We start from the raw sequence: 22,114 nt of genomic DNA, 5'->3' as shown, positions 1-22,114 counted from the left end.
CGGGGGAAGCAGCAGGATGATACTAGCAAGAAAAGGTCAAAGTCAAAGTTCGGGAAGAAAGTAGTCTGCTATAGGTGTGGCAAGCCTGGCCACTATAGGAGAGACTGTCCGGACAAAGGTCAGAATTCGAAGGAGACATCGAACTCTGCAAACATGGTTCAGAAGGTGGAAGACTCGGAAGGATCAGCTGATTCGGATATGCTTGCTGTTACGTCAGGTGATCACTCGGATACCTGGATAATGGATACGGGCGCTTCATTCCACATGACCCCTAATAGGGAGTGGTTTGAAACGTACAAGGCTGAGAACATGGGCTCTGTTCGACTTGCGGATGACAAGGCGTGTGGTGTTGTGGGCATTGGACAAGTCAAGTTTCAGATGTATGATGGGACTATCAGGACATTAACTGATGTCAGACACATACCAGTCATGAAGAAGAATCTGATATCTCTGGGGTTGCTACATAGAAACGGCTTCAAGTACAAATCAGATGATGATGAAGTATTGAAGGTTTTCAAAGGTTCTATGATGGTGATGAAGGGACATATGACAGCTGGAAGCGTATATCGGTTGATAGGGAACATGGTTGTAGGTGGTGCTGCAGCTGCAGTTTCTGAGTCGGAGTGTACAACCTTGTGGCATATGCGTATGGGCCACATTGGGGAACACGGTTTGAAAGAGCTCTTGAAAAGGGGTCTTCTGGACGGGTTGAAGGATTGCAAGATGGAGTTTTGCAAGTTCTGTGTGATGGGAAAACAGTCCAAGGTATCTTTTAAGACGAGCCAACACACGACAAAAGGTCTTATTGACTATGTCCATTCTGATGTGTGGGGGCCAACTCGGGTGCAATCTATGGGAGGATCAAGATACTTCGTTTTATTCATCGATGACTTCTCTAAGAAGGTTTGGGTGTACTTCATGAAGCAGAAATCTGAGGTGTTCGAAAACTTCAAGGTTTGGAAAGCTGAAGTAGAAAATCAGACGGAGAGAAAGGTGAAGTACTTGAGATCGGATAATGGCACAGAGTATACTGACGGGAAGTTCCAGAAGTTTTGTGCGGAGCATGGCATTCAGAGGCACTTTACAGTGCGTAAAACACCTCAGCAAAACGGTGTCGTTGAAAGAATGAACCGTTCGATTGCAGAGAAAGCAAGGTGTTTGAGGTTGAATGCAGGGTTAGCAAAGCAGTTCTGGGCGGAAGCAGTAAACATGGCAGTCTATCTCATCAATAGATCGCCAAGAAGTTCCTTAGAAGGGAAGGTCGCAGAAGAGGTGTGGACTGGGGTAGATATTGATCTATCAAACTTGAGGATATTTGGATGTCCAGCTTACATGCTAGTTACGGGAGATGAAAGATCAAAGCTGGATTCAAAATCCAAGAAGTGCATTTTTCTAGGCTTTGAGAAAGGTGTTAAAGGATTCAAGTTATGGGATCCTGAGGCAAGGAAAAGGGTGTTTAGTCGAGATGTGGTCTTTGACGAGCAGTATATGGTGCAGTAGGCGATATCAGTCCGAGTGCCTGTGACCATTGAGACTATCACGGATTCTGAAGTTACTCAGGAGGAGTCTGGTGCAGATAAACCAGATGAAGTTAGTGATGAGCGGTCTGTGGAAGTGGCACAGAAAGAGGTTCAACGTGGAACAGAGGAGAGTTTGGTTTCTAGAAAACCAAAACGTGCAATAAAGGCTCCAGTCAGGTTCGGGTTTGAAGACATGGTCAACTATGCTCTTATGGTCGAGATGGATGATCCTACCACCTATCATGAAGCTATTAATAGCGATGAGAGGGATGAATGGATTGGTTCTATGACGGAAGAGGCAGTAAGTCTGGATAAGAACGAGACTTGGGATCTTGTGGAGTTACCTGAAGGGAAGAGAGCAATTGGCTGCAAGTGGATCTACAAGAAGAAGGAAGGGATGTCTGTGAAAGAACCTAAGAAGTTCAAGTTCAGAGTAGTGGTAAAAGGGTACTCGCAGAAGAAAGGAATAGACTACGACGAGATATTCTCGCTGGTAGTACGACACACTTCCATACGAGCTGTGTTGGGTTTGGTAGCTGTTTGGGATCTGCATCTTGAGCAGATGGACGTGAAAACGGCCTTCCTTCATGGAGAGTTGGAGGAGGAAATATATATGGAGCAACCTGAAGGTTTGGTTAAGCCTGGAGAAGAGCATCTGGTGTGTAGATTGAAGAAGTCTTTATACGGTTTGAAGCAGGCTCTAAGGCAGTGGTACAAACGGTTTGATTCATATATGATGAAAATAGGCTATCAAAGGTGCGAGTACGATTGCTGTGTGTATGTCAAGTCCCTTGACCATTCTCCCATATTCCTGCTGTTATATGTTGATGATATGCTCATTGCTGCAAACGATATTGATGACATAAATCGTTTGAAAGGGTTACTGGGACGAGAGTTTGAGATGAAGGATCTTGGTGCTGCAAAGAAGATTCTTGGAATGGAGATTCGCAGGGATAGAAGCTCTAAGAGGTTATGGCTTTCTCAGAAGAGCTACATTGAGAAGGTGTTAGAACGTTTTGATATGTCGAATTCAAAACCAGTCTCTACACCATTGGCGAAGCACTTCATACTTACAGCAGAGCAAAGTCCAAAGTCTGCTGAAGAACTCAAAGATATGGCGGAGGTTCCTTATGCTAGCGCAGTTGGTTGTTTAATGTATGCAATGGTGTGTACAAGACCGGATCTAGCACAAGCAGTTAGTCAAGTCAGTAAGTACATGTCGAATCCTGGGAGGAGACATTGGGATGCTGTGAAGTGGATCCTAAGATACTTGCGAGGTACAAGTGACTATGGGCTTATGTTTGGTGGAGAAGTGCATGATTCAGTTATTGGGTTCGTGGATTCAGATTATGGTGGAGACCTTGATAATAGCAGGTCAACTACGGGGTATGTATTTACTCTTGCAGGAGCACCTATTTGCTGGAGATCGGTACAACAAGGTATTGTAGCGATGTCAACCACTGAAGCTGAATACATGGCACTTGGAGAAGCAGCTAAGGAAGCATTATGGGTACAAGGACTTGTATCCGAGTTGGGTGTTGATCAAGAAGGTGTTCAGCTACACTGTGATAGTCAAAGTGCGTTATGCTTGGCTAAGAATCAAGTGTATCATGGAAGGACGAAGCACATACGTATAAGGTTTCACAAGATAAGGGAGTTAGCAGCTTCTGGAGAAGTCTTATTGGAGAAGGTGCATACGTCGGAAAATCCAGCTGACATGTTGACCAAGGAGAAGTTCAAGCATTGCTTGAATCTGCTCCGTGTTTGCCAATGCTAAGAAGCAATGGAGGTTCCCCCCAGAAGATAGACGGATAAGGAGTTTTGTAGAGATTTTTCGTCAAGGTGGTGTTTGTTGCATCTGTGTGTCTTAAATCTCTGTTGTACCAGTAAAATGCTCAGCACTCGTTATCAAGGTTGACATCTGGGGGTTGCGGGGGCCTGCGGCCCCGCAGTATGGTATGCCTTTTCGGTTTAGGAAAGTTACTATTTCTATTGGGAAAAGGAAATCGGGTTTTTGAGGCTGCATAAATATGGGTCTAAGGGTTTGTAAATTATTATCACATCATTAATAAGAAACCCTAAACGGGTATTTGCCTCAATACGTTTTCTTTTCTATTCTTCTTCTAACATAAACGACGGCTGTTCACAACAATCAACAATTCTGAATGTAATTATATTGAAAATGTTGCGAGCTAAGTGCGATTATTTTCTGAAAATATAATTTAATTAAGAATGTTAATTCGTTTTGATAAATCAGCTTTCTATTTATTTTCTGGTTGTAGCGAGAGATCCTTCTTGCGAGAAAAAACTAGTATTCTGAAAATAGAAGCACATTCTTAATGTGCTTTTTTGTCAAGGCCGGTTCTGGTTGTCCTACATATAAATTACGCCGTGAGGAGAAGCCAAAACAAAGAGGATCACAAATATTAAATTGTGTGTTTCTCAGTGTTGCACAAGATAAATAAAATGGCTAACCATGTGATGTAAGAAGACAAAGCCATAAGAAAACAGGAACTGTGTGTGTGTCTACACAACACACAAAATGCAAATTACATTTTTGAGTGACTCCTTTTCAATACGTCACGAAACCTCTGATGGTTTATGCGGGTATATATAAAGTATTCTAATTCACATAGAATCTACAACTGTACAACGTAGTTCCATAAACTTCACAACTTTTTTTGCAAGTTTTCAGTTAAAATCAAGAAAACACCATTGTCTCTAAAGCGCAGCAGATTAGCATCTACCCTTTATACTTTACCCAGGTCACCGTTCTGTGCTTGTCACAACGACAATTATCTTCTTAAAAACACTTCATTTTGTAAGTTTCTATACTTTTCTATTTCATGTGTGTGTGTGTGTGTGTGTTTCAGCAACCATTAATTCCCATAAAGTTGATTAATGGAAAATAAAGTCTTTTTGTGACAATAGCTATACATTAATTAATACAATCCGATGGAAAATAAAATCTGCTTATGAATTTATCAATATTTCACAATATGCAAGTTTTTCAAATGGCAAATCTCAATCAATATTTTAACTAAATGCATGATTAATCTTACTAAGATATGAAACACAATTAATACAGCAGAAAATGGATAACATAACCGAACTTTTTTTTTTCCTTTTTGCTTTTAACGATGTCCCAAAAAAGCAATAATTCCTCTGTTTCGTAAAGATGTACTATAATCTAGAGTTTTCACACCTTTTAAGAAAATACCGAAAATTTTGACAATAAATGCATTATTTACTCTATTTAGCTATTTGCTATGATTTTTAACCAATCAAAATTCAGTAAACACAATTAACGTTTTTGAAATTTACAATTTTTTTATTATTACATAAATTGAAAATATAAAATATGAATTTTTAGAAACAATTTTTTTTCTAAAACATAGATCATTCTGAAACAGAGCGGGTAGATATGAAACATAATTAATACGAAAAAGATGTACCAAAAAAAACAAAAAAAATTGGTGACAATATTTATAATATTAATTAAAACAGTCAGATGGAAAATATAACTTTATTAAGAAATATTATCAGTGTTCACTATACGCATTTTTTTTTGACAAACTTAACGATATTCAGTATGCACTATATATACGCAAATTTTTCAAATGGCAGATCTTAATGATATTCATTACATGCATGATTAATTATCTAGCAGCAACTGAAAACATTATCGAACTAAGATGTGTGTTTCCTCATGCTCTATCTGAGTACAGACCAAGAACACAACTCCTTGTGTTGATCTTCTTCATGCGAAATGATACAACACGCCGTGATCAATGTTGATTCACCTGAGACACAGCCCATTCCGTTGGCCCTCGCCTTCAAAGACCTCACTTATAACGTCACACTTCCACGGCGTTTTGGTCTTCGTTCTCGACGTAGACCAGCTCAAGTAAAGACTCTGCTCAACGGTATCACCGGAGAGGCTAACGAAGGAGAGATCTTAGCCATTCTTGGGGCAAGCGGCTCTGGAAAATCAACCCTTATAGATGCATTGGCTGGACGTATCGCAGAAGGTAGCTTGAAAGGCACGGTAACTTTAAACGGCGAAGCTTTGCAGTCACGTGTGTTACAAGTTATATCTGCTTATGTTATGCAAGACGATCTCCTTTTCCCTATGCTCACTGTCCAAGAAACCCTAATGTTCGCTGCAGAGTTTCGCCTTCCAAGAAGCCTACCCAAATCCAAGAAGAGAGACAGAGTTGAAACCCTAATCGACCAGTTAGGGCTCAGAACTGCTAAAAACACTATGATCGGAGACGAAGGTCATCGTGGCGTCTCTGGTGGAGAGAGGAGGCGTGTATCGATTGGGACCGACATCATTCACGACCCCATAGTGTTGTTCCTCGACGAGCCAACCTCAGGACTAGACTCAACCAGTGCTTTCATGGTTGTGCAAGTCTTGAAAAAGATTGCGTGTAGTGGAAGCATTGTAGTAATGTCAATCCATCAACCTAGCTGTCGGATAATGGAGTTTCTTGATCGGCTGCTTGTCCTATCTTCTGGCCAGTGTGTGTTTAGTGACTCCCCGGCTACTCTCCCCTTGTTCTTCTCGGAGTTTGGTCGTCCCATACCGGATAAGGAGAACAATGCCGAGTTCACACTTGACCTAATCAAAGATCTTGAAGGATCTTCTGGAGGAACCAGAAGGTTAGTAGAATTCAACCGAAGTTGGCAACAAAAGAAGCTTAGAGTTAGCCAAGAACCTCACCACAACTCATCATCCTTGAGAGAAACCATCAATGCAAGCATTACTAGAGGCAAGCTTGTCACAACTTCATATAACTCAATAACTTCATATGTAAACCCATGGTGGGTCGAGACCCTTATATTAGCTAAACGTTACATGATAAACTGGACCCGAACACCTGAGCTTATCGGTACACGGGTCTTCATTGTCATGATGACCGGTTTTCTCTTGGCTACGGTTTACTGGAGAGTAGATGACTCACCAAGAGGCGTCCAAGAGAGGCTAAGCTTCTTCTCATTCGCAATGGCTACAATGTTCTACAGTTGCGCCGATGGACTACCAGCTTTCATCCAAGAAAGATACATTTTCATGAGAGAAACTGCTCACAATGCGTACCGAAGATCATCGTATGTTATTTCTCACTCCCTGGTGACTCTGCCTCATCTCTTCGCACTTTCACTTGGATTTGCAGCCACGACGTTCTGGTTCGTTGGCTTAAACGGCGGTTTAGCTGGTTTCATCTACTATCTTCTCATAATCTTTGCATCTTTCTGGTCAGGATGCTCTTTTGTTACATTTGTCTCTGGTGTGATACCTAACGTGATGATGAGTTACATGGTCACGTTTGGATATCTCTCGTACTGTCTTCTCTTCAGTGGATTCTACATTAACCGAGATCGGATCCATCTTTACTGGATATGGATTCATTACATTTCTCTACTAAAGTATCCTTATGAAGCTGTTTTACACAACGAGTTCGACGATCCCTCCCGTTGTTTTGTTAGAGGAAACCAAGTTTTTGATAATACGTTCATGGAAGGAGTGCCTGAATCTATGAAGGGGAAGCTTTTAGAGACTATGGGAAGTTATTTAGGGATTGAGTTAACGGAATCAACGTGTTTGAGGACAGGCTCAGAGTTGCTTAAGCAACACGGCATTGAGCAGTTGGATAAATGGGGTTGCTTGTGGGTTACGCTAGCTTGGGGATTCTTTTTTAGGATCTTGTTTTATTTTTCGTTGTCATTTGGAAGCAAGAATAAGAGGGCGTGAACGTCACATTTGGAAGGAAAAGTGTCAAATTAAATGTAGTTTCTGAAACGTACGTTGAACTGTAGAAGCCAACCCTTTTCTTAAGTCTTGAAATATTAGTCATATATATCTTCTACCTTTTGTGTCTGTTAGGTATTGGTTATAAGTGTCAACGATATCAAGAATATACACTTTCCTCATTCTCTCCATCGTATCAATTAGAGTTAATGTTTAGGAATATTCTAACTTGCTCATCACTACTACTTGTGTATAAATGTACTACTCTTGTATCAATAGAAAATCATCCTTCGATCATATGGTATCAGAGCATACGATCTAACCTAGACCTAAATTTTTTTTTCCCTAGCCTCTCTCTTACGATCTCTCCCTTCTTCCCCTACTTTTCCCCTATTCTTCTACCTTCCCTAACCATCAATGGCGACCACTGCACCCACCACGACAGCAAACCTTGATACCCTTGTCACCAACAATGGTTCTCTCCTCAACGTCAACACCTCCAATATCACCAAGCTCAACACCTCCAACTACCTGATGTGGAGCCGCCAAATCCAGGCGCTGCTTGATGGCTACGATCTGTCTTCCTACCTCGACGGATCTAAATCAATCCCACCAGCAGTCATCACGGTTGATGACAAAGAAACACCCAACCCGGAGTTCCTGGTTCACAACCGTCAAGACAGGCTCATCTTCAGCTCTCTCTTAGGAGCTATCTCTCAAACCATTCAGCCGATTCTCTCGAAAGCCAACACCTCTGCAGAGATCTGGACTATCCTAGCATCCACCTATGCCAAACCAAGCAGAGGTCACATCAAACAAGTCCAAAACCAGTTGAAAAATTGGAAGAAGGATACAAAGACCATATCTGAGTACCTTCAAGGCATCTCTGCTCGTGTGGATCAACTGGCGCTACTTGGCAAAGTTCTTGATCTTGAAGATCAAATCGAGCTTGCCTTGGAGGGATTACCTGCTGACTACAAGCAAGTGGTGGACCAGATCGAGAGCCGTGACACTCCCCCAACGTTCAATGAACTACATGAAAAGTTGTTGAACCATGAAGCACGACTTCTCTCTGTCCAAGCCTCTCAGTCGTTTCCAGTCACTGCGAATGTTGCATCTAACAACTACCGTCCGTACCAGAAGAACAACAACACTCGCAACACACAGTGGCAAACCCCCAATCACCACAATCCTACTGGATCTCGTCCTCCGCGTCCGTATCTTGGCAGATGCCAAATCTGTGGGCTCCAAGGACATAGTGCTCGTCGTTGTAACCAACTGGCGCAACATACTGGTCTGCTCCATGCGCCTAGAGGCTATCAACCTCGAGCAAACTATGCCTCTCCTAATCCGTGGCTTCTTGACTCAGGCGCAACTCACCACATAGCGTCGGACTTAGCAAACCTCTCACTGCACCAGCCATACTCGGGTGGAGAAGAGGTTATTGTGGGAAACGGAGCAGCATTGCCAATCAACCAAACTGGTTCAACTCTCTTAAAAACTTCTACTCGCCCTCTTCATCTAAATAATATTCTTCATGTTCCTGCAATACATAAGAATCTTATTTCAGTATACAAACTATGCAATGCTAACCAAGTCTCGGTTCAATTTTATCCCTCTTGTTTTCAGGTGAGGGATCTCAGAACGGGGGTCCCGTTACTCCAAGGCAATGCCAAGAATGAGCTATATGAGTGGCCTATCTCCCTGCCTGTCGCCTCTACCTTCTACACAGCCACCCATAACCTCAAAACCACCATCTCAGACTGGCATTCAAGACTAGGCCACCCATCCTACCCTATCCTTAAAACTATTTTATCTCAATTTTCTTTGCCTTATTTCAGTTCTATGTCTCAGTCTTTATCTTGCAGTGATTGTTCTATTAATAAAACCCATAAACTATCTTTTTCAGAAAGTTCTATCTCCTCTTCTCGTCCACTACAATATCTTTTCTCTGATGTATGGACATCACCTATTCTTTCAATCGACAATTACAAATACTATCTCATCATCGTCGATCACTACTCTAGATATATATGGCTATACCCTCTCAAACTCAAATCTCAAGTAAAAGAAACCTTCATTCGATTCACTGCCTTAGTTGAAAACAAATTCCAAGTTAAAGTTGGTACCTTATTTTCTGATAATGGAGGAGAGTTCATTGCACTCCGTGACTTCCTCGCCTCCAAAGGTATCAGCCACCTCACCTCCCCGCCCCATACCCCTGAACACAATGGCCTCGCAGAGAGACGACACCGCCACATTGTGGAAACCGGTCTCACTCTCCTCACCACCGCCAAACTTCCTCTCCAATACTGGACCTATGCCCTCTCCACTGCCGTGTACCTCATCAATAGGATGCCTACCCAAACCTTATCAAACCAATCTCCCTACCAAACCATCTTCAAGGAAAAACCCAATTACACAAAACTCAAAATCTTCGGATGCCTTTGCTTCCCATGGCTCCGGCCGTACACACCTCACAAACTAGCTCCACGCTCTATCCCTTGTATCTTCCTTGGCTACTCCTTAACCCAAAGCGCCTACCTCTGTTTGGATCAAGCCACGAATCGAGTCTATGTTTCTCGACACGTGAAATTTGATGAAACGACCTTTCCTTATACCCCTCCTGCTCCACCGTCTTCCTCCACCAATTCTGAAACTCAAACCGCTCATCACTCCCCACCAACCCATATACCGATACCCACTCCGCCGCTCAATATGGCTCACTCGGCACCCTTAGGATGAACGGCAACTCCGGACTCTGGTTCGTCGCCTGAAGCAACACCGGAACCGGCACAACCGCCGTCGCCAGCAGCTTCTCAACAAACCGACTCCGATCAGACCTCGTCGTCTCACAACGACGACAACGAAGCTCTCCCTTCTGCAGAAGATAACTCTTCCTCAAGTGGATCACAAAGTCTGGGCCCAGATTCTAATATGGCCCAATCACCTCAGCCCACAGCTCAGTCTCAGGCCCAAGCTACATCAAACTCAAGCCCAGGAATATCTCAGCCCAATCCGCCTTCTCCTCCACCGTCTCCTCCAGCGACTGTCTCTGCTCCCATTCAAAACCAACATCCGATGCAGACTCGTGCTAAGAATCAAATTCGAAAACCCAACCAACGCTTTGGTCTCTCAGCGCTCATTCACGCCGGCGGAGAAACGGAACCCACAACAATCACTCAAGCTCTCAAACACGACAAATGGAGAGCCTCTGCTTCTGCTGAATTTGATGCTCAAGTTCGAAACCGCACATGGGATTTAGTTCCCCCATCTCCGAAGCAGCATGTGATTGATTGCAAATGGCTTTTCCGACTCAAGTACTTACCTGATGGCACCATTGACAAACGAAAGTCGAGACTGGTCACACGAGGCTACAAACAACAAGCTGGGATTGATTACTTTGAGACTTTCAGCCCTGTGATCAAGTCCACTACGATCCGAACGGTACTCAATGTTGCTGCAAGTAGAGACTGGTGTCTTCGTCAAATTGACGTCAACAATGCTTTTCTCCAAGCCACCTTGACTGAGGAAGTCTACATGACGCAACCCCCTGGTTTCGTTGACTCCGACAAGCCCAACCATGTCTGTCGTCTGAACAAAGCCATCTATGGCCTCAAGCAGGCTCCCCGCGCGTGGTACGACGAGCTTCGGACATTCCTACTTCAGCTGGGATTCAAAAACTCAGTCGCAGACACGGCCCTGTTTGTTCTCCAACACGGTACCACACTGATCTATCTACTTGTTTACGTAGATGACATTGTCGTAACTGGAAACAATCAGACAGTAGTAGAAAAAGTTCTCTCAAGTCTTGCCAACAGATTCTCTCTCAAAGACATGGGTGAACTGTCCTACTTTCTTGGTATTGAAGTTGTACGCAGCTCACATGGACTTCATCTCAGCCAAAGAAAGTATATCTACGATCTCTTACAGAAGTTTCAGATGCAGGATGCCAAACCAGCCTCGACACCGATTGCAACCAATCCAAAGCTCACACTGTCTGGTCAGAAACACGACAACCTCACAGAGTACAGAACTCTAGTCGGCAGTCTCCAGTACCTTGCCTTCACCAGACCAGACATTGCTTATGCGGTTAACAAGCTCTCACAGTTTATGCATTCTCCAACCACTGATCATTGGCAAGCTGCCAAGAGAGTGCTGCGATACCTAGCTGGGACGCCTACCTACGGACTGTTCTATAGTAAGTCTAATCCTCTCTCCCTACATGCGTTTTCAGATGCAGATTGGGCAGGAGATTCAGATGACTACGTCTCAACAAATGCCTACATTGTCTACCTTGGCAAACATGCTATCTCTTGGTCAGCCAAGAAGCAAAATGGTGTTGCTAGATCATCAACTGAGGCTGAGTATAGAGCGGTTGCAAACACGGCAAGTGAGCTCAACTGGACTGGTCATTTGCTCCATGAGCTCGGGATTCAACAGCATGCTTCTCCTACTATCTACTGTGACAACATTGGCACCACCTATCTCTGTGCAAACCCTGTTTTCCACTCAAGAATGAAGCACCTAGCACTTGACTACCACTTCATACGGAATCAGGTACAAGCCAACAAGCTCAGAGTGTCACACGTCTCTACCAAGGACCAACTAGCTGATGGACTTACAAAGCCACTTACCAGACAACGCTTCACGCTTCTACGTGACAAGATCGGCGTCACTAAAGGTCCTTGATCTTGCGGGAGGATGTCAACGATATCAAGAATATACACTTTCCTCATTCTCTCCATCGTATCAATTAGAGTTAATGTTTAGGAATATTCTAACTTGCTCATCACTACTACTTGTGTATAAATGTACTACTCTTGTATCAATAGAAAATCATCCTTCGATCATAATAAGCCTATAACTATAATATGGTAATCTAGTAGCCTCGAAGTTTTCCATTCAAAATTAGTTCCTCCAAGAACGCTAATACACCTATCTTCTTTTACATGGTTGGTGTGATATAGTGTATTCAACAAAATTTAAAATAGCCTACCCTGTCTACGCTGTATTCCCTTTTCAAGAAAAAAAAAAGCAAAAAAAGATAATTAGCTGCTCGAAATGGAAATCAAAGTAGCGAATTTTCTTTTAAAAAAATGCATGGGATGACACCAGTCTTGCAGCCTTTGCTTGTGGCGGCAAGGAAGGCTATAGTAGGTAGAAGTTAGTCACCAAAACCCTAAATGTCAACAAACAAATATTGTAAGTTTGTAACACAAAAAAAGTTTTGCAATTGGGAAATATAAGTACGTCCGTCATGTAACACAAATATTCTTCTTTCAAGTGGTTTAGGATTTGACAAAAACCGTAAGAAGTTTGTATTTTGAAAATACACCCAAAACTTTTAGCATGTATACATAAAACAAACGTAAACGTAAATTTAAAGAAGAAGAAAAAAATGAAGATGTTTATTGAGGAATGTTTATTGAGAAATCCACTAAGATAAGATAACATATATTAATGGTGCTCCTGATTCTGTATTTTGCTAGCTATTTTTTTTTTATTAAAACAGTTAGTTTGCTTCGCCGAAGACATTACTTGAGTTGATTTTCACTAATGCAATGACTTATCTGGTGGGAAAAACGGTCATGAGATATATCATAGTTAACACATATACATTTATCGGGAAATCGTGTTTGTGTTTCATAAATCTCATTTGAGGTCACTCTGTCCTCCATTAAACATGCGTACAACTAGGCACGCGGGAAGTTTCATCGGCTTGGTTGATTCGTAGTTTTAGATTTACAGTATCATGCTCATAAATCTTATTTAAGTTTTACTAATTATAAGTGGGTTCAGTTCAGTTCTTTCAGATTCAGTTGGGATCGAATTGTAATCTATGTTTGAAATAGTCCAAAAACATTTTTAAAATTTGAATAATTGACAAAAAAACTCTAAATATATAAATTATTCTCTAATCTAATTAAAAATAAGTTACATTATCTAAACTAACTAAAAGGTATTCAAAATAACAAATAAAATAAACTACAAAAATCTTTAGAATACTATAAAATATCTAAATTAACTTAATATATATAAAAACATTAACATATTTAATTAGTTTCGAATATCTCGAAATCCTGTTTTGAATTTTGGTTTGGTTTAGTTTATACGCAAATCTCAAAGTACTAGGTTCATAAATTCCATTTATATATTTTTGAATAAATGTTTGGTTTCAGTTTTTTTTATTCGGGTTCAAGTAAATATTCCAGATTGGGGTGAAAACACTCAGATTTATGTACAACAGTGACAATTATTCAATTAATATCAGAAAATATGATTTGATATAGCGAGGTGCCACTTTGGCATTTCGTCACTTACCAATTCCTGAACAAATTGTTCATCTTATGTGAATTGTGAATAATACAACTGCAACTATTAATGATACTATCACTGATAACAAGGAAAAAAACCAAAACTAAGCGAGAGTATAAGAAATGTACACACTTTTCAAAATAGCATTGAGTTTGGTAAAGAAGGTTCCACCGTTATACCAACTATTCAACTTCAAGGAAGCAGAAAGAAAGTTTTGACATTTTGAGGTCTCCCAAACTTTTAGAGAAAATACATGCCATTAAACAGTGTAATTTTCAAAATTAGCGCAAAATTAATGCCAAACTTTAATCGATCTTCGCAAAGAATGTTAGAGCATGAGCATTGGTGAGTTTTTAGAATTAGGTTTATTAAGATTATTAATGGTAAAAGGAAAATGCCATCGATAAAAGGAGAATAAATGGCATGAGAATCTCTCACTGTGTTTTTAGAATTTTTTAAATGAGAGATTGTAACGAGAAGAAGCTTACATGTGACTTACTACCAGTCTACCAATGCTAATGCTCTTACTTAATTACCTTACAAATAATTTTCAAAAAAACTATGAAAACGAAAATGAAAATAACCAGAATCAAAATTTCGTTTAGCATTTTATTGTATCTAGGAGAGTTAGTTGTTTTTATATACAAAATAACCACTACACACTTTTGTTACGCTACCAACATTTGAATAGTTGATTAAGAAAACAACTAGTATTAATAAGCAGCATTTGACCAAAATTAATGTGAAACGCAAAGAAAGTTCTCATCTCAGTCTTATACCTTGGTTAGATCAACACCCTTCACCTAATTCTCCATTCAATAACAGACACTTCATATTATTTGGTATTATGAATTCTAGATTTATAGGTCATCCTCATCCACTTTACCTCTCACCTTAATAACTAAAACTAAATTAAAATACGCATAAATTCAAAACGCATTTTTCATCCAAACGCCTAAAACAATACTATAGTCAACAACACAAGGCATAGACCCTTCGTGTTTACTGTTTACACAATTACCCACGTTACTTCGTACCCCTCTCATAAAGAACATAGCTATAAAAGAGAGATACAGAGATACAGATACAAGCAATAACAGAGAACGAATTGTGTAAGTGTAAAACAGCAAGCGCTTTTCTCACTTCTTACTCCTTCATGTCTCGCATTGTAGCAGAAGATCACTCCGTTGATAACGCGACGCCGTATCATTCCATGGAGATTAGTTCCTCGCTGACTTTAGGTCAACTTCTCAAGAACGTAAGCGACGTTAGAAAGGTAGACGTCGGCGACGAGACTCCTGCTCACAGTTCACAAGGTGATCAAGACTACGATGATCTCATGCGTCCTGTCCCCTTCGTTCTATCTTTCAACAACCTCACTTACAACGTCTCCGTTCGCCCCAAGTTCGACTTGATCCCACGGAGGAGGAGCCTATCTTCCACCAAGACCAAGACCCTTCTCGACAACATCTCCGGCGAGACACGCGACGGAGAGATTCTCGCCGTTCTCGGAGCCAGCGGGTCGGGTAAATCCACTTTGATCGACGCATTAGCGAACCGGATCGCTAAAGGAAGCTTGAAAGGCACGGTAACGCTTAACGGAGAGCCTCTTCAGTCTCGAACCCTAAAAGTCATATCAGCGTACGTAATGCAAGACGACCTCCTCTTCCCGATGCTCACCGTAGAAGAAACCCTAATGTTCGCCGCTGAGTTTCGCTTACCAAGAAGCTTACCAAAGTCCAAGAAAAGGCTCCGAGTCCAAACCCTAATCGAGCAGCTAGGGATCAAGAACGCGGCCAACACCATCATCGGAGACGAAGGACACCGTGGAATCTCCGGTGGTGAGAGACGGCGAGTCTCGATCGGGATCGATATCATCCACGACCCGATCGTTCTCTTCCTCGACGAGCCGACTTCGGGGTTGGACTCCACAAGCGCCTTCATGGTGGTTAACGTGCTCAAGAAGATAGCGGAGAGTGGCAGTATCGTAATAATGTCTATACATCAGCCGAGTCACCGAGTCCTCGGTTTGCTTAACCGTCTTATCTTCCTGTCACGTGGCAAAACCGTTTTCAGCGGATCTCCCGCGAGTTTACCGGGATTTTTCGCCCGGTTCGGGTGTCCCGTACCGGAGAACGAGAATCAAACCGAGTTCGCGTTAGATCTCATCAGAGAGCTCGAAGGATCAGCCGGAGGAACACGAGGACTGGTCGAGTTCAACGACAAGTGGCAAGAGATGAAGAAACGATCTCCGCCGGCGACTCCGTACCGGAATCTCACTCTCAAAGAAGCGATCTCCGCTAGTATAAGCAGAGGGAAGCTAGTCTCCGGCGGCGGCGGTGGATCTTCCGTCGTAAGCCACGGCGGATTCGCGAATCCGTTCTGGATCGAGATCAAAACTCTCACCGAACGCTCGATCCTCAACTCCCGGCGTCAACCGGAGCTATTCGGAACGCGGTTAGCCACCGTGCTCGTCACAGGATTCATCCTCGCCACCGTGTTCTGGCGGTTAGACAATTCTCCGAAAGGCGTCCAAGAGCGGCTAGGTTTCTTCGCGTTCGCGATGTCGACGATGTTCTACACTTGCGCCGACGCACTCCCCGTATTCCTCCAGGAGCGTTACATCTTCATGAGAGAAACCGCTTACAACGCTTACCGGAGATCCTCCTACGTCCTCTCTCACGCCGCGGTCTCTTTACCTTCGCTCATCTTCCTCTCGCTAGCCTTCGCAACGGCGACGTTTTGGGCTGTTGGTCTCCAAGGAGGCCCAATGGGCTTTCTGTTCTACTGCCTAATCATCTTTGCCTCTTTCTGGTCCGGAAGCTCCTTCGTGACTTTCTTATCCGGCGTCGTCCCGCATGTTATGTTGGGTTACACTATCGTTGTAGCTATTTTAGCTTACTTCTTGCTCTTTAGTGGCTTCTTCATCAACAGAGATCGTATCCCTCAGTACTGGTTATGGTTTCATTACCTTTCTCTGGTTAAGTACCCGTACGAGGCGGTTCTTCAGAATGAGTTCTCGGATCCTATGGTGTGTTTCGTGAGAGGTGTTCAGATCTTCGACAACACGCCTATGGGACAGTTGAGTTATGGGATGAAACTGAGGCTTTTGGATTCTGTGAGCCGGTCTATTGGGATTAGGATAACGAGTTCTACGTGCCTTACGACCGGTGCTGATATTCTGAAGCAGCAAGGAGTTACGGAGCTTAGCAAATGGAGTTGCTTGCTTGTCACGGTAGGGTTCGGGTTCTTTTTCAGGGTTTTGTTTTACTTGTGTTTGTTGTTTGGGAGCAAGAACAAGAGGAGGTGAAAGTGAGATGGGTAGTGATACTTTGAAACCAAAAACATATCTTTGTATTTTTCGTTTTTGTTAGGGTGATTTGTTGATTGATTTGTACGTCTTTGAATTGTATTCATTTTAACATGTTTGCTTTTATCATCATATTAAATAACATTCTTTTAAGATTTTGAATACAGAAAATCACCTATAGATTGCTCTATTCGCTGAAAATTAATTCAACATGTCAAATAGACGTATTGAGATTGTGGAAGCAAAGAGTTGGAGGCACATAAGATCATCTTGGGTCATATCAAAGATCAGTTGAGGATCATAGTGTTTTGCATCAAGGCACTATATAAAGTTGAATCTGCTAATCACCACAATGAACATGAATGTAGGTTTCGATAAAGGTTTATTGGGTGTTTTGAGGAACTGGAAGGAACTAATTGCCGTTCTGTATCACAGAGATTTACAGTCAGAAGGAAGATGCAACAGATCTTTGATTAGCTTTCTTGTTGTAGGATCTGCAGCTGAATGGCTTAATCATTATTGCACGAACTTGTTTTCACCACCTTATATGATCCTCAAAGTGACTATGGAACCGATTTTACAATACCAAGGACTTGAGATACTAGTGTGAAAAGGAAAGAGGATGAACATGTTGGATATGGATGGTAATCACATGGTTGAAGCCGAACAGAGAGAGCTACGATTATATTGGTTGAGGTATGCATAATTGACTACTTTATACTTGAAGACAAGATGAAAGTAGAATAGCAGAAGAAAAAAACATCCATGCTGGCTAGAAAACTGTTATAAGATTGAAATGAGGAAGTAACTTGATATACAAAAGAAAGAACTGTCTAAGAAAAGATGCAAAGTTTATTTGTAAATGCATATTCACAGAGACTATCAATGAAGAAAGGAAGTTGGGTCTGAATGCACTGACCTCACATTGGTCGTCATCAATCCATAATGCAACCAAAGTGAGGATAGTGAGCAACAGGGTTCATGATATATATGCCTTGATTAAGTCCGTATGGTTGCAGACGAACCCTGTCCTTGGACATTTTATTTCACCTTTGTTCCTGTCCGCCATTTCCTTGAGAGCCTGCAAGTGCCATCAAAAGTAAGAAACCCAACTTTTAAAACTTTGAACTATTAACTAATGTCAATGATCTAGAACAGTGACAACGGATTCTAAAAACGAGAGAAAGAATAGGATCAGTGGTAATCCGAATAGCATCAAACCTTGGTGCTGTAGACGTAGCCATTGGGCAACACCTGTGGTGGGTTCTCTGTGTCCATTAGCTCCTTCGAAATATAGCAAACAAGCTTTGAGTGCTCCTGCTTGGAGTAGGGTAAAGGCAAAGCTAGCTTCCGGAAGCTCTCTTGGGAGAGCGGGTCCTCCTTTGTACAACCTTCTTCAAAACTATATCTGGGTCATGTCAAGGTACAAACTCAAACCACAATAAGAATCCCATTATAGTGTCATTATAAACATTCGACTTTCTTCCCCATTTCATTTCAGATGCATAAAATAGACAGTAAAACCATAGAGTTAGATGGATACGGAGTTTTCAGTGCAGTCAGGCCTGCTTGTAAGTAGATGTTCAATAAGGGCTCCATTGTCATGCCATATAACTTGCAAAATTCTTGTTTAAACTGATGCACTAAAACATCCCACTGCTGTAGTTCAAACAAAGCCTGAAAATAGCAAATATGTCAGTTGATTAGTCTCAAGCAATGCATTCAACAATCGACTAAGGTTCACCACAAGAGGTTGAAGCCATTGACAAAGACCAAAAATATACTGAAGGATCACAAAGAACGGCATTTGAAACACAGTTAATCTATCATCAAAAGAAGGAAACTTTCACCTTATATTTTGCGCATTCCGTAGTACTTTTGAAAGCCAGAGTGGCCAGAACGTGCTGCAATTCGTTCATATGGGTTGCTCCCCATGGTGTCAGATGCTTTCGAGCATAAAGGATTGCTTGTTTGTAGCTGTCAGCTCGTACCAACTCGATGAATTCTTGCAGCCTTAGTTGGAACTCAAGTTTGCTCTGTCATGCATTATAATTAGCAGTGGCGATAAATTCTCTTTTGTGATGATACGAGGAAAAGAGTAGAAAGCAATCTTCTGACAATTTTCACTAAGCGAGTGTATATGAGCACTCATGAAACGTAGAATGAGTAACACATACCTTTGACTTCTTCAACCGTGTTTTATTATCAGCACACCATGCCAGCGCAGAAGCTACCTCTCTACGTTTAAGGGCGTCAATCACCTTCTTAGCTTCTCGAAATATGTCAATGTCGACAAGGTCCTGAAAAGATGAGAGACATTTCTTATTGGCATTCCATAGAGAAAAATCATGTTCCCTGCTTATAATAAAAGAATCAGACTCAGATATATAGCATGATCATGCTCCCAAGAACTACAATTAATTAGAAAATTTCCAAACAATGTTATATAATCAGTGTAGAAAGAGAGAGAGAGAGAGAGACCAAAATGTTGCTGCTTTCTGAAAGCTTAGAAGCAGTTTCGAAATAAGACATCCGCAGCATGTAGTCCACAAGAATCCGTTTCAACTTTGTATTGTTCCACTCAGTAATATTCTCCACGTCTGCTGAATCCAAATGATCAATACGAGCACGACACCTCTGGGCCTGCAAATTCTCCACATTGCTCCCTTCTTCGAGCTAAATAACAAAACAAACACAAATAAGCATGTTAAGCTACTTCAGAGGATAATAAAAAAAAACCACCCCAAAGAACAAAACTTTGAAAAAAAGATGCAAATGTTCTGAACTCTTTAAACCCTAAAGTTAAACATAGTGTCCCCAAATCCACTGAAACAACGTATCATTTAATCAGCACAGTGACTTAAGTATAGTGAGGCTCTTCAGGTGAAACAACTAGTATTGCAAGATCCTTAAGAGAATCAACGAAAGCATTATCCAAGATCAAACGAGATCCAAGGTTCTAGATATGTAGGATCATTTAGTACACTACACTGTAATTGCAATGCCCCTGGATCTGAAAACATATTCACTCAAATTCAACACTCATCAAGATCCAAAAACTGTAGTGGTATTCTAAAATTGCCAACCACAAATGTTATTGATTAGACATATAATCAACATCCAAGATCCATCAAGAATCAAGATCAAACAATTGATTTAACCTTTCGTTTGAGACCTTGCAACCTAGAAACAAGGCTGGTGAGACGCGAAACGGCGACGTCTTTGGACCAATCGTTGTCAGCCAAATCACCGACGCTGGAGACAACGGAGGAGACCTCTCTCTCCAAGGAGCGGTGGTTGGCGCGGATCGTCTTCTTGTAATGCTCGAACGGTACACGGAGGAGCTGGTGCTCGAGCTTGATCGATTCCGTCAATTGACTCAGTCTCGACGAAGGGACTAAGGGACGTGAAGGAGAGATCGCGGGAGTGGGCTCCGTCATCACGGCGTCGGTGTTTCCGTTAGTTACGGGATCGATTTCCATGGCGAGGTTAGTGGGGGGGAGAAAGGAGTTGGCTTTTGTGGTGAAATCCCTTTTGGTGATGATGCAATGTGGGAAGAGAAGAAATACTACTCGCTGAGAACTGAAACGGCGTCGCTGCGGTTTGTTTGCTCTGTTGACATTAAACCGTCCGGTTTGCTCGAGGCCGAACCGAAAGAGTGTTGGTTTTCACATTTGCGAGTGTGGACTGTTGCCTGTGTGTATATTTGATTATTTTCAGTTTTTCACGATATATATACTGTATATATATATTTTTTTTTGATTAACGAGATGTTGACCTTGCGGCCACCACCTAGGCCCGGCGCCAGTCTGCATCTGTACCGTTTAAGGCCATGGACACGCCTCCTTGCCCACGAGTCGAATCCGCGTTCCCTCAGCCGAAACCGAAAGATACCACTGGACTATCGCATCCGGATTATATATATTTGTTTTTTTGTCAACCAAATTTTATTGATTATAGACTGAATATTTTCATGATATATCCCTGTAAGCATGTTTTTATTTTGTTATTTATCATGGTAATTAGAAGATTAGTTTAATATGATCAAGTTTACATTAAGGAAGCCTTTGCGTAATATGACAAGTGTGTGTTTTTAAAGCTCTATCCAGTCAGTTCTACATGGGTCAAAAACTACCGATTATGAGTTAAATTTCCAGTTAAATTAAAAAAATTAAAAATTATATTTTGGTATAAATTACTTTAAAATTTTGGTTTCTTTCACACATTTATCATTGTTAGAGGCAAGGACTAGGGTTAGGTTACAGATCAAACCCACCTTGCTTGACCCATCAACCCAAGTTGCAATTTTTTTTGTTAAAAAAACTGATCAGCTCAATCCACAATCAAATAAATTTTTAACTGTGTCCGCGCCGTTTAATTTTGCGGATAACCACGGGCCCGCATGTCATATTTTTAAATAATTATTTAATTTAATTTTTCTAAAAATCATAAATAATATACTTATAACTAAAAGTTTATATATTTTAAAAATTTTAATTATTTCTTTTTAATTCCCGTTTTTTTCTAAAAATATAAACATTTTCACAAAAAAAAGTTTGAAAAAAATTGGCGGGTGGCATATATCTACAATTCATAATCCACCAAACCGCATCCGTTCCACATAAAATACTCATAAATCCACACCCGCAAACCGATTTTTTTAAATTGTTCGACCCGCACACGTCCCAGAGCAGAACCCGCAGGCTAAGACTCAAATTCCCAGGTCTACTAGGGGAAAGACTCCGCTCAAACGGGGGTATTTGGCATTATATTTTAATTTGGTCACCGGAAGTAGATGATAGAGATGGGGTCAATAAATTTTGTTTGTGGGTGTTCTGTTATAAAGATTTGATATCAATGGCATTTATATATGTTATGTATTAGACTCAATATCTAATGGTGACCTTTGTTATATATTGTTGGAGTATAATAAGTTTCCTTTGTAGAATATTTAAAGGACTTTTAGCAAGGGAATAATTGATTGTTTCCGGACTGTAAGTTTAAGAGATGTAGCTAAGAATGAGTTTGAAAAGTGCAACTTAAGAAGAAGCTTTTGACCCATAGGACTGTCGTAGCCTATGAGACCCTTAAGAATAAGGGGTTTCTTGTTTCTAGCTGTACGAAATTTATTTGTTTTTTCCTACAATTTCTGTACGATTTTTGTACAGCAAACTTGCTGACCCCATTTACTTGTTAAAATAAATCTCAGTGTTG

General features: G+C 41.3%; 3 protein-coding genes across 3 annotated transcripts; 2 read left to right on the top strand and 1 right to left on the bottom strand.

The window, feature by feature from the left end:
- Positions 1 to 4,152: 4,152 nt before the first annotated feature.
- Positions 4,153 to 7,569, top strand: LOC108854135 (ABC transporter G family member 17). The gene is made up of 2 exons (XM_018627649.2): positions 4,153 to 4,341; positions 5,249 to 7,569. The coding sequence occupies exon 2, from the start codon at positions 5,290 to 5,292 to the stop codon at positions 7,273 to 7,275; it is 1,986 nt and encodes a 661-aa protein (XP_018483151.1). The 5' UTR covers positions 4,153 to 4,341; positions 5,249 to 5,289; the 3' UTR covers positions 7,276 to 7,569.
- A 6,975-nt stretch (positions 7,570 to 14,544) lies between these two features.
- Positions 14,545 to 17,055, top strand: LOC108852208 (ABC transporter G family member 16). The gene has a single exon (XM_018625713.2). It carries the CDS (start codon positions 14,747 to 14,749, stop codon positions 16,898 to 16,900), a length of 2,154 nt encoding a protein of 717 aa, XP_018481215.1. The 5' UTR covers positions 14,545 to 14,746; the 3' UTR covers positions 16,901 to 17,055.
- A 614-nt stretch (positions 17,056 to 17,669) lies between these two features.
- LOC108848256 (protein MAEA homolog) lies at positions 17,670 to 20,447 on the bottom strand. Its single transcript, XM_018621576.2, has 7 exons — positions 20,062 to 20,447; positions 19,382 to 19,576; positions 19,078 to 19,200; positions 18,751 to 18,936; positions 18,444 to 18,577; positions 18,122 to 18,308; positions 17,670 to 17,981 (listed from the first exon to the last, which is right to left on the bottom strand). Exons 1-7 carry the CDS (start codon positions 20,380 to 20,382, stop codon positions 17,880 to 17,882), a joined length of 1,248 nt encoding a protein of 415 aa, XP_018477078.1. The 5' UTR covers positions 20,383 to 20,447; the 3' UTR covers positions 17,670 to 17,879.
- Positions 20,448 to 22,114: the final 1,667 nt, after the last annotated feature.

This window comes from Raphanus sativus, chromosome 4 (genome assembly GCF_000801105.2).
Source record: "Raphanus sativus cultivar WK10039 chromosome 4, ASM80110v3, whole genome shotgun sequence".
NCBI lineage: Eukaryota > Viridiplantae > Streptophyta > Magnoliopsida > Brassicales > Brassicaceae > Raphanus > Raphanus sativus.
Note: the sequence above shows the minus strand (reverse complement) of the source record. Positions and strands in the feature narration are given on the sequence as shown.